The following is a 16768-nucleotide window of genomic DNA, read 5'->3' on the forward strand; positions in this document are numbered from 1 at the left end:
CGAGCGTGCGCCGCCCGCTCCTCTCCTCCTCCCTCTGACGAGCGAGGGCCTCCTCCGGCCCCTGTAGCAGCCGACGAGCGCGGCCCCGACACACCCACCCCGCCTGCCCCTGTCGTCCTCCGCCACCGGCCCCTGCTCTCCTTCGACCGCGGCGAGCGAGGACCCGGACGAGCTCGGACCCCGACCCCGACCCCTTCGCCGACCCTGACCCCGACCCCTCCGGCGACCAGGTACCTCTCCTCCTTCCTCCTTTCTCCCTTTCTCCACCATTCCCCATTCCACTGCTGCCTCCGACGGCCGCTCGCTGCCTTGCACACCCGCGCACGCACCTAGCCGTGCCGGCCCTGCTTGCCGTCCCACGCGCGCCCCTGCGCCTGCCTGAGCTGCTTCTACTTACTGTACTGCTAGCTAGCTTTTCAATTTTTACATTGACTAACCTCCTAGACAGACCCTAATCTGTGGTTAAACAACTAGTAAAATGACTGAATAAAATATGAGTAGGTAGTATATGATCAATAGGCAATACTAGTGGATATTAGGCCTTTTACAGGCAATAATAGTGGGTGATGTACCTAGATGTCTGTGGGCGATGCTCTGGTGGTATGTATGATGTCTCCGCTTTTTTTGAGATTGCTGCTGCTATCTCACCAGATTATATGTAGTGTGTCATTCTTGCTATGGCCATGTAAGAGAAATGCTTTGCCTTGCTAATTTTACCATGAGATTTGGGGTAATCAGCTAGTTCTGGTCAAAGCAAGTGGTTTTCCTGAGCTATGCCTTGGTTAGAAAATGATGCATGATGGTTTGTTCAGAAGAGGAATAATCCGAGGATAGCACGTATCATGGGGTCAAACCTGGGACCCCTATTGTAATTTGATTTTGATTATTAATTTTTCTGTGAGCAGATGAATTACAGTGTTTGTGTTGTAATGAAACTTGAGCTGAAATAGAACTTGACAGCCTGTACAGTGAATATACACAGTCATTGTAATTTTTGGGAGTAATTTTTGGTGTCAAATCACTCAAGCAGTAACTGAATTTTTAAACTGAACTTGACACAACACTATTTAGTTAATTTGCTTGGACAGTAGTATGTATGCTCATCACTTTATGTATGGTGTTATGCACTGTTATCTCTGTTCAGTTGACTAATGAAGCACTAGGCTCATCCATGGTACAAGTTCACCTGTGAACACTTGAAATTAGTCAGGACATCCCGTACTGATAGATGTAAATTGTGTCCAGTAGGCTTTGAAGCACCGGTTTTTCATGTTTCTAACTCCGAATCTGATATAAACCATACTGTTGGCATAAGTGGTCTTTTGTATATGTGCTGATGCTTTGTTAATATAAAGCTATAGATGATGTTGTACTTGTGATGATGCTACTTGTGATCTTCTGAAATGACCCATTGGCGACTTCATTACGTGGGGATAATGATATTGCAGGTACCCCGAGAGGCCCTTGAGTTTGCCGGAATGTCGATTAACTTCCGTTCCGGCAAATTCGGGTACTCCATATGTCCTATTTTCAGCAAAGGTCATGCTGAAATTTTCCGTGAATTTTAGCATGACTTTGCTAAAAATAGGACATATGGGGTACTTGCGACTAATGTTGATTATCTTCTGCTCAAAATTTATGCTGCTATAATGTTGTAAGGGTACTAATTGGTCTCTTATGCTGCTTATCAGAGATGGGGGGAAGCAGCCACCGCCGCTCTGCCTCACCGGAGTACGAGTTGGATGCTTTTGAGTTCTTCACTATCATACTTTCTTCTTCAGTATCAGCCACGAGGCAGGTATATAAAACGAGAGATCTCCCCTTCACCCATCTCATTATGATAACTCTATTGTTTGCTACATCACTCCTTGTCCCAAATTGCAGAGGCTGCCTGACGCTTTTATGAAGATGCTGGGTGAAGATCCGCCAGATAATGTGAAGCTCCGACAGGCCGGCAGCGGGGTTCGCAGGCTGTGGGACGTGGAGTTGGTGATCGAGGAGGGCCACATGTACCTGTGTCGTGGCTGGGAGAAGTTCTACAGTGCCTACGACCTGCGGATCGGGTACTTTCTTCTCTTGAGGTACGACAATGACGCCACAATGCTCATCGTGAAGGTTTTCAACAAGACTATGTGTCGCATGCGCTACGCTGAAGATGAAGATGCCAGTGCGTTCTGCCTCTTCTTATTCCTCCATATTTGGCTTTGTCTCACATTGATTGTTAACGGTCATTGTTGCATTTGGGCACGCAATGGGAGCAGCAGCAGCGACACTGGCTACAGCCAAAGCAGCAGCGATTATGGTTGTAGCAAAAGCAACAGCGATTCTGGCCTTAGTGAAAGCAGCAGCGATTCTGGTAGCAGCGAAGACAACAAGAAGGATGATCCGGACTGGAGTGGGGGAGAAGAGGAGCAGAGTGGGGATGAGGAGCTGCAGGATGACGATGGGCATCAGGCTGAGGATGACCTAGCGCTGGTGGTGGCTGACCAAGGGCAAGAGATGGTGGTGGCTGACCAGGTGCAAGAGATGGTGGTGGCTGACCATGGGCAAGAGATGGTGGTGGCTGACCATGGGCAAGAGATGGTGGTGGCTGAGGGTGGCCTCGTGATGGTAGTGGTGCCTGACAATTACCACGCACCGGTGGTGGCGCCGGCGATCCCACAGCTGGGCGACATGACCACGCCAATTGTGGTAGAAGACTACATCCCACAGCTGCCTCCACTGCCTCCACCGCCTCGCCGCTCTTGGCGCATCAGGCTGAGGAAGGAGAAGGAGAAGAACAATGAGAACTGAACTATGTCAGGTATGTTAGATCTCCAAAATGATATATATATATATATATATATATATATATATATATATATATATATATATATATACTTAGTTACCTATTTATCTCTAATATGCTTAGTTTCCTATAGGTTAGCTCCAAAATTACTTATGTTAGCACAAAATGATCAAGTTTACATAATAAGCTTATAGTCTTCTTCTTATTCTTCTTCTTATCCAAAATGACATATGTTAGCTTCATTTTACCTAAGTTGGCTCTAATATTCTAACTTAGAGCTTATATGCTTAGTTTCCTATAGGTTAGCTCCAAAATTACTTATGTTAGCACAAAATGATCAAGTTTACATAATAAGCTTATAGTCTTCTTCTTATTCTTCTTCTTATCCAAAATGACATAGGTTAGCTTCATTTTACCTAAGTTGGCTCTAATATACTAACTTAGAGCTCATATGCTTAGTTTCCTATAGGTTAGCTCCAAAATTACTTATGTTAGCACAAAATGATCAAGTTTACATAATAAGCTTATAGTCTTCTTCTTATTCTTCTTCTTATCCAAAATGACATAGATTAGCTTCATTTTACTTAAGTTGGCTCTAATATGCTAACTTAGAGCTTATATGCTTAGTTTCCTATAGGTTAGCTCCAAAATTACTTATGTTAGCACAAAATGATCAAGTTTACATAATAAGCTTATAGTCTTCTTCTTATTCTTCTTATTCTTCTTATTCTTCTTCTAGTCTTCTTCTTCTTCTTCTCTTCTTCTTCTTCTTCTAACTTCTTGTTTATCATTTTGCAGATTTGATTTAATTCACGGAAGCTTGCATGGATGGAGTGTTTCTTTTCCATTTGTGTTTTTATTTTGTATCAATGTGAAACTTTTGTGAATTGATGGATAACGGTGTTGAATGAACATTGTGAAACTTTTGTAATATGTAACGATGGAACTATGTGTTGGCTATGTATGTATGTATGATGAAACTTGTGTGTTGGATATGATCTGGTGGACGCAGGTAACATCATTACATATGGCCCCCTGTATGTAAGCTAAGCAAATCTGTGTTGTATGTTATCTCTAATATTTTTAACCTGTGAAAATATCATAAATGAAAAAAATCCCTAATATTCATACTAGTGGCGCACCACACAAGACACTAATGGCACACTGTTATAATCACACTAATGGCGCATCACCCAACAGTGCGCCATTAGTATGCCAAAGCACATGGTTAAATATGGCCCCCTGGGAGGCATACTAATGGCGCATGGTGTTCTATACTAATGGCGCACTGCTCGGTGCGCCATTAGTATACCATATACTAATGGCGCACCGGTACTAGTGGCGTGATACTAATGGCGCACCAGCAGGGCGCCATTAGTGGGCAAAACTGGTGCGCCATTACTAGCCCTTTTCCTAGTAGTGGTTTGTCCACAGGTATTGCTTGAAGACCATTTGTTGGCTTCAAGGTTATAAGAATAAGATTATGTATTAGCAAGGTGTTATTCAAGGAGTTATCCAGAGATTGGTCATGTGAGAATTGAGCCTATTGCAAGCATGTCTTGAGGTGGGGGGAGGTCGTGCGCCATGGGTTGGAGGGCGTGCGAGCCGGGCACTGGCGCCACGTGGGATTTGTCACCGGCGGTGAGGAATAAGATGAGTGTTTTTTAGGGGAAATAAAATGAGCTGGCAGGAAGTTGGACCTTTTTTCCTTCATTTGGGTTGAGCTTTAGGTGGACCTTGACCCGATCATACCCCGGGCTGGGCTCAACAATGTACGTCTGAAAACCCCAAGTTGAGCCAGGACCGGCCCAACCCAAATATAATTTCCTAGTATTTAACTTAATTATTTTCGGGGTATTTGAAATAAATATATTACCATACCTAATATTCAGATAAAATGCCAATTATGACCTAGTTTGGGTTTTTTCATGCTTTGGACGGGAAAGGTTGTGGTGTTATCAAGGTTGATATCGAAAAGGAAGATATCATATAACCCATGGAAGATGACATCAAAGTGGTGATCGTCATCAAGGTTGCAGTGTGCAAGTTCAAGTGGAGCATCACGAAGAGATTGGACTTGAAGCTTGCCATTCATTCTCGTGATAATGGATATGTGAAGATGTGTCTAAGAGAGGCTCACCCATAGTAGAGTACGAGGGAGCAATCTAGTAGTCTTCATCGAGTGTACGCTATCAAGAAAGGTGGTCCAACTTGAGGAAGTCAAGATCGTCATCATCTAGCTCAAGTGGACTATGCGCAAGGCAAAGGTTTGACTGTGATAGGTTTTCTATTTTACCAGTCTCATGGTGCTAGTTGGGAGATCGGGTTATATGCTTGTTTGTCGTACTATCAAGGGGGGGGGGGCACTCGAGTGAGTAGTTTGATTGTATCGCTCGTAGGGAGCTCAAACCATTGCATAATTGGCATCATCTTTCTTGGTTCTTGTTTGGATTTTCTCTATGTAAGTTTTGGAGCTTGTGGTCATTTTCATGACAAGCTCAAGTTCATCGAAAACGGATTTTCTATGCATCGTCTATTATGTTTTTCATGTTGGAGTTTATTGTCGATTCTTTGCTGATGGTGGTTTCACACCTCTATATCATTGGCATATTTCTATTTGTGATTTGACATCTCTTTTTGTTAGCTTTCTATCAATCTTAAGTTCGTCGAAATCAGAGTTCATTTGCAGAAGTTATGACAGTTTCTTTCTTACTTGTTTCATCTGTTGTGCATTGGTCTTTTGGCAGAGACTGGGCAGTAGTACTGCTGGTGCCCACGGTAGTGCCGCTTCGGCGGTACTTCCGCTAGCTTGTACCGCGCTACTTTCGCTTGGCTGGAGTCTTGTGTTCCCCTCAATTGCTCGCGATAGTACCACTTAGGCGGTACTTCTACTGGGCAGTACCGCAGCTACTTCCACTTGAGTTGAGTCTTTTGTATGCTCTCCGCCAATTCATGGTAGTATTGCTAGCACTATACGGTAGTACCGCTTCATGTGGTACTTCGGCTCTGGCGATGTGTTGGCTACCGCTGGTTCCTCTGTAACCCTTCGACAATTAGCGGCAGTACCGCTAGTCGGCGGCAGTAGTACCACTCCGGTGAAACTGTCGTTCTAGTACTTCAGTACTCATTGGGTTGCATTGACTGGGCTAAGTGGTGGTATCGCTCCCCGAGCGATATTACTGCTCCCTTGAGCGATACTACCGTTGGTGCACGACATGTGCGCATAACGGTTGGATCTGAGCCCCATCTATAAAAGGGGTCTTCTTCCCCAATTCCCCAACATTTATTTGCAAGCTTTCTCTGCAATTGTGGACCTCCAAAAGCTTTTTTTTCTCTATTCCTCCCATGAATATTGCATCTTTTTGAGGGAAAAGAGATAGGAGATCTAGATCTACATTTCCGCCAATTCATATCTCCTCTAAGTGAGGGGAACCTTGTGGATATACATCTTGGAGTTTCTTTTGTGTTCTCCTTGGTCTTCCTCTCATATTCCTCCATAGCTTTCGTTGCATTGGTGGGATTTGAGAGTGCGGGACTTGAGCAATTCGTGTGTTCTTGTCATTGCATTAGTTGCACTAGGTTGAGTTCTCCACGGTGATACGTGGAAGTGAAAGTTGAGAAGCTTATTACTCTTGGGTGTTTCAGCACCCTAGCTAGAGCTTGTGCCTCTTGGGTGCTTGGGCGCCCTAGACAGTTGGTTGTGTTGCGGAGCTTAATCATTGTGGTGTAAAGCTCCAGGCAAGCTTCGGGGTCTCCAATTAAGTTGTGGAGATTGCCCCAACCAAATTGTATGGGTTCGGTGATCGCTCCAAGGGTCGCCAGTTGTACGGGTTCGGTGACCGTCCTCAAGGGTCCCATAGCGGGATCATGGTATCTTGCATTATGCGAGGGCGTGGGGCGAATATAGTGGCCCCTAGGCATTTTGGGGAGCATTGTGCCTCCACACCACTCTAACGAAGATTAGCATTCTCAAGGGTGTGAACTTCGGCATACATTGTTGTCTCCGCGTGCCTCGGTTATATCTTACCCGAGCCTCTTTACTTATACACTTTACTTTGTGATAGCCTTCGTGTTTCAAGTATATATCTTACTATCACATAGTTGTTTGTCTTATTTAGTATAAGTTGTTGGTGCACATAGTTGAGCCTGGGATACTTAGGTTTTGTGCTAAACAAATTAAATGCTAGTTTTGTTCCGCACGTGTTCAAGCCTAACCATAATCTCTACTGCTATTGGGGGAGTACGTTGTCATTTCGTTTGGTTAGACTTCCCCATCGAACAATAAAAACAACCCCACCGATTTTTTTTCCTTCTGCTTCGTTCCCGATCCATTCCTGATTATGCTTTTCTTTCCAAACCCGCCCCCACCCGGATTGCCTCATGTCCATCCCCTCTCGTCCCTTGAGATGGAAAGTAATCTGCTCCCGGTAATCAACCAAATCATATCCCATATATGGAAGAGATGGAGAGATAAGCATGGCATGGAGAGAGGAGAGACACACGGAGGTGCATGCATGCAAAGCCCACCCCTGTATAAGCTTGAAGAGTAGGCTATGCAGTTACAACAGAGACGTACAACACCTTGCGCCAGCCATGGAAGATAGACACATAGTAGAGGGGAGCGTGGTGGCCTTTGGCTGTCGCGCTGGAGTACAGATGGGACATGATTTGTGTGGAATCACTAGAATATGTGTGCCATCTAATGAGTTGGTTGGGTGGGAAGTGCGATTCGGTATGATCCTAGATCTCTCTCTCTCTCTCTCCCTCTCTCTCTCTCTCTCTCTCTCTCTCCTCGCACTTCAAATGGCTTCCTGCCCAGTAGATGGAAAGAGGGGTTTGGGTTGGGAGGAAGAAGCTGTACAGATCGACGGAAAAGTAGAACAAAGGGAGGGGTACGAATCACATTTGTTCGAACGTCTTCTCTCTTTTGGCAGTTTTAGAGTCATCGGCACGTCAAGAATGGTGCTAACGTTTTCATTTTGGTCAAATCAGGGATTTAGAGCATCCACACGATCTCAGTCGTCAATGTCCTGAAGCCAAATTTTATTTACGTTATCTCACAAATGGTCGTGCGCTGAACCAATAAATAAATAAACATGTTTTATCTATTTTCACACATTGGATCTACTTTTTTTCTCAGATTCTTCTCTTGACTTCGGTTCCAATTGCATTTCAATATATCTATTTTCACTTTACATTAGTAGAAATATATCATGCCTATTAGAATTAGTCATCACATAGTATTGATCGACATGCATGATTATCTTACCAATGTTTTATTCCAAATGTTGTGTTGTAATTCAGATATTGATTTAATATTTCTTAGGTTTTTGTTGCAAGTAACTATATAATTCCTTGTTACACTTCTACTACAATTGCCATTGACATCACTGGCTGGTTGGCGATACTTCATGTGAGGTTGATGAGGCAGCACCAGAAGTTTGATACTCTACTGGATGGTTGATAATTGTCTTATTGGAAAAGGCAAGTGCTATAAAATTTTGTTCTATTGGAAATGGATTGTGCTATCAAGAGACTACAGTATATGGGTGGTTTTATGTATCGACAGTGCAACTCTCACCGAATTTAATTTGTATTCTCTTGCTCCAACAAGGTTTCATGAAGATGTGCAGTAGATAAGGTATTTTTCTAATCGAGGCACACTTATTCTTCCCCAAGAGATCCCTAAGTGGTACTTAATTTCCAGATACTTCAAGTACATTGACTTTTTTTGAGGAAAAGATAAAAAAATTCCATGGGATTATTTTCACCGTCAATTTTAGTTCGGACGATGATAGTTCATAGAATGTTAGATTGTCCATTGGGAAAGTTATTGAACTACGATGGACCAGACTAAAAACTAATCGAGTTTTACACAATAAAAAAAGATGGAAACAAACAATGGTTCTTCTTCTGTATAGATATGTTGCACATGATAATTCAAAAGATGAATTTCTATATATGTTTATGTTTGCATATTATGAGAAGATGGAGATGGATTATGTCGATGTTCAGAAATAATCCATTCGCGAGGGTCCTAAAGCGATGTCATTGGAAGGGGCCAAAAATTCACGGAGTTTTATATAACAAATACAAAAGTAAAAAATTAAAAGGCCCGTGGCAACGCACGGGCACTCTACTAGTTGTTTTAAAGCGCCTATTCACCCCCCCCCCCTATGCGACATCCACGTCCTTTCAATGATGAAAACATATTGAGAGACATCCATACCCATAAATTAAGAGAATTTCATGTAAAATGTTCTAAAAGTTATGTATGTTATTTATGAAATTTAAGTGATTACTTTACAAAGATTCAAGTGAATATGTCTTATTTAGCTTGTAGAGGCAAGTCAATTAAAGTTCGTGTTGTTATTAAATAGTTTGCAAGAACTAAAGAGAGCGAGTGTGTTATGGTTGTGAAGGAGTTAATGATATCCAATGGGAGCAAGTGTTCTAGGCAATTGACAATTTTGTGATAAAATAGTTGTCATTATTAGAGATTGCTTTAATGGAAATGCAAAAGACATTTTTATACCTATGTGTTTTCTATCCAATGTCCCCACAATGCAAAAAATGGTGAGGCATGGACTAGGTCGTAGAGTAGTATAATAGAATAGGGTAGACAAGGCATTATGTAAGATGTAATATGTGTTTCCCCTCACAAGTGAATCTCGTTTCTATTTCTTGGGTGGAACCTAAGGTTACATGTTGCAAAACCAATGACTCACATGTACTTATGACTAAACTCCCAAAGGGCAACACGCCTAGAAACTGGAAATTATTAAGGTAAAAACCGATCATAGATTAAAGATCAGGGGTCCCCATAATTCCATATGCTATAACTCCGTACTAGTGGGATATGATTTCTATCACTCGCCCATCCCCTTCACCCTTCATCATAACGCATTAGAAAACATATGGGTTCCCATAATACACGTGCGCACTCATACAAAAGCCACAAAGGATATCATAGAAATTAATACTTCCACTTTTTTATATAAGGACACTTCATATTTTTTATGTCTAACTTTGACCATTAACTGTACCAACAAAATTGAGTTATGCCACAAAAAGTATGCCACTGCATGCACATTCCAAAGAACTTTATGATGATATATTTTTATGGCATATAACCTATATTTCGTTGACCAAAACTATAAGTCAAAGTTTGACAAGAAAAACAAACTGACCTTGTATACAAAAATAGAACGAGTAATGTACATATGTGCAACCAACCTTCATACTATGTCAACAATGCCATCAAACAAATAACTAATCAAACATAGAGGTAAAGATGAAATAAATACTAGGGAAATAATTCCTAACACAATCATGTTTGCCTAAGTATTGAGAAGCTTTGTGATGGAGAAGCCCCAATACAAAGGAAGAAGATTGTCGTGGAGATGGATGAATGTAATGGCGATGATGGCAGTGCCCCTAGAGGAATTCTGACATAGCCGTAGGAGAGGAGGAAGATGCCCCTCCTCCTCCTCCTCCTTTCTGATGTTGAAATATGGCCCCTTGACTCAATTTAATTAATTCCCAAAGACCTGTAACTCCCAAAAATCTGAATAGAATTTGATGGTATCATCTCTTTCATAGAGTCCTTTGTCTAATCTTTGTATTATATCTACTTTATCTTCTAGTGTGATAACCTCTTGTAGATTTTTTGTGCTTAGATTATTTTCCGTTGTGTTGTACCGAGAGCTTTCAAGTTTCAAAACAATTTTTAGATCTCCCATTCACCCCCCCTCTGGTTGATAACTATTGGTCCTACAGGATCTACCGCCAACACATTGAAGCCTCGCACATCATTCTTTCAAGTGGTGGGACCTCCTAGGAGCCCACCCATGGCAACCTAGACGCGACACTACGTGTACTAGACTTTCACAAACTGGCAGCCCACAACCTAACATCGACGCCACATATCAATAGATGAGTACTGTGGGTGGTACTAGGACAAGAGAGGAAGTTAGACCGACATTTTTCTATATTACTTATTAAAGTAGTGCTCCGTCTATCTATGCGCCGAAAGTGTGTCAGAAAATGGATATGTGTATCTTCAACTCTATCTTTCTTAGGCTCTTACGTCTCCCATGCACCGAAAGTGTGTCGGGAAAAGGATATGCATATGTTCAACTCTATCTTTCTTATGATATTATGCATCCTACAACTCGTGAGGTCATGCCCTATCATTCAGAAAAGGCGGTCGACGGGATTTGACCCACAGTTTCCTATTATTCCAAATAACGCAGTCCCTATCTATCTAAATATCTACCTGTAGTGTGACATGCATCTTTAGGCACCAATCCTACTTAAATATTGGGCATGGAAGTTGTACTGGCCAGAAATTGATATTGCTCTGTGTGATCATCCTATAAAGCACCCCTTTGTTGCCCGCACAAAGAAAGAAGCATTGACCCCTATGATCTAGGAGGACTCACAGAGCAACAAGGCTATCTGGTATGCTTTTCATAGTTATAAAGGGCATTCTTCCATTGAAATTTTGTAGGCATACTATGCATAACTTGAAATTACGAGTTCTTATATTTTGTATTATCAAAAATCATAGCTTGTTTTTTGGTACATGCTCGCACCAAAGAAAGGATTGTCGTTTGTGTTTTTTGGCACGGTTCCTGGACTTATTTTCTTTCCCTACATACTATATATGTTTGACCATTTTTTCTTGGTTTTGCACATCATAGTGTCCTTTATGGTAGATAAGCAATTATGTTTGAGAAGTACTCAAACTAGGTTATTTCCTTTATGTTTTCAACTATACATTAGTGGATAATTGTGTTCTATTTGTTTAGTTTTATTATGTTCAAATATTGAATGAAAAATAGTCGATTTGAAGAAAAAGGACGACTAAAATTTCATCTTTTATATCAGACATGTGTCACTTTCTTTGTCGTCAGAGTTTTTTTCACATGAAAGTTCGGAACAAGAACTTGAACAAGTTTTAGAATTTTCTATTAGATTATAGAAAAATTATCCTAAAATGGCTCAGTTAATCAAAACATTCCCTCTTCTAAAGTGGAAGATCTTTTTAACTTGATTGACTAAAAGTAGAACATCTTTTCTTGTTCAATAGATAAAATGCTCACATGTTCACTAAAGGATCAGAACAACAAAACACTAAAGTCGTCATTTATCTATGTGAAACATATAAACTAATCCATCCATGTTATTTCTGTGAAACACACTCTCTTTCTTGTCATTGCTTTTTCCTAGTTAGTTTAGTTTTCACTTTTGGAAAACTAGGAATACTTTGGAATATATAACATGTTTGTTCCCAGATTTGTGTCATGGTTGATAATAGATTATTATTGTTGTTAAAAATAAATATTTAATTTTTTATAATAATCACACCACTCTGAAAACAAAAGAAACTTCTATTTAGATGCTATAAATTTGTTGTAGTAGTTGGAAGTCTGAAGTTCACATATAGACTTATGAATATGCATATATGTATAGTCATCCGAGGCTTAAAATATCCGTGTATACTCTGATAGTTATTCATGTATATATTTATATAGGAGGCAATTTGTTTCTTTTCACATAATAAAACATCATATTATTCCAGAGGTGTTAATTGTTTTGATACATACACTTTATTGGTTCTACAGTCATATTGGAGAGCATTTCATCGGTGTCAACTAAATGGATGGAAACTCAAGATCTTCATCAAAACGAGCCAAGTTGTTGGTCATGAAGATGAGTCCTCAGATTAAGGTCGCAAAGTGACAACACAAACCCATATAAATTTATTTTTGTGCGTCTTAATCTTTTAGGCACCAACAAACATTTATGTGCTTTTTTATCATGCAAAATTCTTTAATCTTATCAAGTGTATAATATTTTTTTGACATGCCACAATGTTATTGTTGTTATGTAGTCTTGATTGCAATAATAAATATTGATATTTAGCACGTTATCATAGTTAAATATAATACTACCAATATACTAAACTAGTTAATGATATTCATCACAGAAGCTCTCCATCAAGCAACAGAATGAGCGTTTGGAGATTGAGAACAAAATATTGGCGATTGAGAACCAAAAAATGCGCGAGGAGTTGAGGACATACCGATGTGCTGCTTGCTTGAAGATTGAAAATGCCTGCCTGAAAGTTGAGGTTTGCCAAAGTAGATCCAAGACATATAACGATATACTATAACACTTCCATCGTGCATTATTTCTAAATCATGACTAGAAAATATAAAACTGAATAATATATTTCTACTATATTGGATAGACAAACGCCCAATGGCTAAAATTCTTGCATTATAATAACACAAAAACATTACAAAAATGTGTGAAAGAAAATCTGCCAACATGACACATGGGACATGAGAATATATTTCTTATTGTTAAATATGATGATGATAGATATATGGAATTTGAAATATAATGCAGAAGTGAGTGTTATTTACATGTTCAAGTCAAACTAATTGCACCCATGTCAGCATATAGATGGTTTATGAAGTAGTCTCACTCATTTTAATGTGTACCTAAAGAAATGTTTATATTCCACGGAACAGTTAAATTAGGAAATTTATGTAGCTTCCTAGTTGACCCAATAATGTGACCATGTAGCACATTCGACATCTCTTGGCTAGGAGTAAAATTTAAGGTCTGGATTAATCATTAGCCTCCTACCATCACATGGATCAGTAGTATTTCCAAAAATACCTAAAAATAGTCAACACTTACTAAAAGTAGCACCCTATATAACGGGAAAGCAACTTTCAACACCCAATGAGATATTGAGATATATCATCCAAAATGCTTTCCCGCGCGTACCGGGAGGGGGCGGGGAGTGTGTTCGAAATTGTTTTTTAGAATGAATCAAGTTTGCGACTATGCCACTTCTCACTACTCATCACAGGATAAATAAGAAGTTTATATTTAGTTGCACCAGATATGCCTAAGTGCAAACAATATAACCAGAATCTTGATAATATAGGATCTAAAAACTACACCAACATAGATGGGAAGTATGATTCCAGAGATATAAATTATTACGTATGTGTGTGGAGACTACTGTTCAAGTGTTTATATAAAAGTTAACACATTTACTTTGTGAGAAGTTCATTTTGGTTGATTGTTGCAGTTTGATATACTTAGATGTTGCCTCTGATTGAATACTTTCCCAATCAATAAACATAAAATATTTGAATATTCATTATTATTGACATAAGATTTACATACTTACATGTTTAACTTAGAATTCAGCACATAAGAAATCCATAAATGAAGAAAAAATGAGAAACTGAAGCTTGAGAACACAATGTTTTTAGCACAAAACCATCATACCAGTTTAGAATTTTATTATTATATACTTTCTACTTCAAAACTCAACAAACATATAATTCAATGTAAAATGTTTTTAGAGGAGATATATGAAAACATGTAGTCCAATCAAACAATGAAGAGTGAAGATGCTTTATATAGATTATGAAAGTAAGTTTTCAATTAGATAGGTATAAATTAACTTATTATATTTCAAACACGACGAAAACATATTGAGAAACATCCATACCAATAAATGAAGAGCACAACATGTAAAATGCTCTTTTATTCCCTTGAAGTAATGAAGTTATGTATTAATTACCAAATTGTCCAAAACAAAGATACATCACTTTATAGTTCCTCTAGTATGTTAGTGTTGTGTTCTTGTTTCTAGCATACTACTTATGATTGAAAGCCATAACTTTATTGTTTTTGAAATAGTTGTCGGCAATAAACTGAGCACACAAAGAAAACATAATAAGTACCTTCCTTGGTAAATATTTATTATTGAAACCAGAGGCAAAATCTTGGTCTTGGTTCACCAAACGAGAACAACATATTCTCTTTTTTTTAAATGAGAGGAAACTAAAGATAGAACATGTTGAGTCATCGACAAGCTAGCATCACCATCATTTATAAAGATGACAATGCAAACAGGATAAATTTGACACACTAGATATGCATCCATCAATTCTCATCGTCTATTAATGTCATTCAGTCATTGTCATAGGTATTGTGTCAATAGGAAAAGTGAAATCCTAGCTTTCCCTAGAACCAGCTTCTTACTATCCTACCCCGTGGAGTTTTTCGGGGAAGTCAAATCAAAGATGAAACTACCTAATGGTGTAGGTTTACCATAAAACACTAGACTAGAGAATCAATATGTGGTTGAATGATTATGCGGGTGGTCCTACCCCTGGTTCACCGGAGACTAAACCCTAGGTTTAACGTCAAGTGTATCGTTAAAGAGGGAATATTCTTTCGGTGGGAGACGACATTATCATAGATAGTGAATCATAAAATTTCGTCAATCTTAAAATTTTGCACTATGGTATTTAGTAGGCCCTTTGTGGTGGCGATGTGGGTGATGGTGTGCATGTGTATGTCTGTGCATGTTGTATTTGTGTGTTTTCAGAAACTAGACTATTGCCTACTCAACAGTTGTAGGTGCGCATGGACACATGCTAGGATGGCCATAGCTGTACACTCAGTCACTCACATTGGTAGCACGTGTTGGTTTGGCTTCTCTAGCTACCGAAACATATTGGATTGGCTGTCACATTTTGATATCAACGAAAAAGATTTGGAGATAACGTCTTATGTATCCAAGTGGGCTTTGTAAGACCACTAGTGTGTGCCCCGAACTACAATGTTGGCTTGTTTTGATAATTTTACCCAAACTAGTCCTTTTGTATCTAGCGTGAGACACATCTCCATTTGCCAACATGCTGCTAAACATGGTTTTCTTCGAATTAATTAACATGATCAGTCCAAGCTACATTCAGTTCTTTATTTCCTGCTAAGATGCACTCTATCTAATGGCTTGTTCTATTGGCTACAAAACTTGGCCGCATCTTCAAACTTTCACGTCCTAATAAAGTGCATAGCATAAATAGCAAATACGTATTTCTTACAATCCAAAATATTTGAGATAGAAAAAACGACTATAAAGAATTCATTGGGGTCTGTGCACCAAAGCTGATTCGTGTTTCAAGAATCAATATATAGTTGTAAGTGGTCTGCTTTGTTAATTATTTTTGCCTCGATTTCTTCACATTGCACACCACAATTTTGCAAACATCAAGGCTTTACTTCATGTTGTATTGATCATTCTTGCTAGATGTCTGGTCAAGCTATCAGACTTACATGTATTGTTTTTTGCAGCTTGCACGCTCGTTTCGTAATGCTGCTACAATTCTAGAAGCTGAAGCACAATCTGAACTGGAGGTTGGGTTTTCCTCTACAGCACCCCAGATTCCAGCGGATACTAGCACAACTGGACCACTCCAGCCGAGTGCAGCAGGGAGTCAAGATGAACCATGCGAGTAATCAACTAGCAGCAATTTATTAGCTATAGTTACAAATACCTATATACATACAGAATAAAAGTTCCAAAGACTCGGTGTGTTAGTCATTTCAATTACAATAAGTGACACTACAAGTCCATTGTGTCTTGTAGTTAAGCACCAAAACCTTTTTATGTGTTACTGGTACTTGAGAAGGCTGTATGCCTTCTCACCTCTACCTTATACATTTGAAACATGGGATATTATATTGTGTTTGTACAATCTCCTGTCCTATAAATATGTTACTTATTTATCTATTTTTGTGAGGGAATTTGTTATTTATTAGTTGTGATTGCTAAGTTTTTGAAGTATGTTTATGCGCTATTTTTTGAAGTGTTGTCCATATACTTGAGAAGGTCATGAACCATGCCGCGAAAAAGGATGGTGCACAAATGGGCTTGATTTAGAAACAAAAAATAGGACTCCATATAGTTTATACTCTAGAAATCTGTCATGATATAATGATGCGGTCAAAGAATAGATCTTCCTTTGTCTAGGAAAAAACACTGATCCAAGTGTGCAGTGGTCCAAAATTTCTGGTGGTGCAAACTCGAGTACATTTCAGTTAAGTTCTTATCATGTGCCAAATTTTCATGGAATATGTAGCCTGAATTTTACA

The 16768-nt window shown here is 39.4% G+C and overlaps 1 protein-coding gene across 1 annotated transcript; it reads left to right on the plus strand.

Moving 5' to 3' along the window:
* The first annotated feature begins 11133 nt into the window (after positions 1–11133).
* Positions 11134–16404, plus strand: LOC119352669. The gene is made up of 4 exons (XM_037619248.1): positions 11134–11251; positions 12418–12523; positions 12783–12926; positions 15968–16404. The coding sequence occupies exons 2-4, from the start codon at positions 12452–12454 to the stop codon at positions 16130–16132; spliced, it is 381 nt and encodes a 126-aa protein (XP_037475145.1). The 5' UTR covers positions 11134–11251; positions 12418–12451; the 3' UTR covers positions 16133–16404.
* Positions 16405–16768: the final 364 nt, after the last annotated feature.

Source organism: Triticum dicoccoides, chromosome 2A, assembly GCF_002162155.2.
Source record: "Triticum dicoccoides isolate Atlit2015 ecotype Zavitan chromosome 2A, WEW_v2.0, whole genome shotgun sequence".
In the NCBI taxonomy this organism is placed as follows: Eukaryota; Viridiplantae; Streptophyta; class Magnoliopsida; order Poales; family Poaceae; genus Triticum; species Triticum dicoccoides.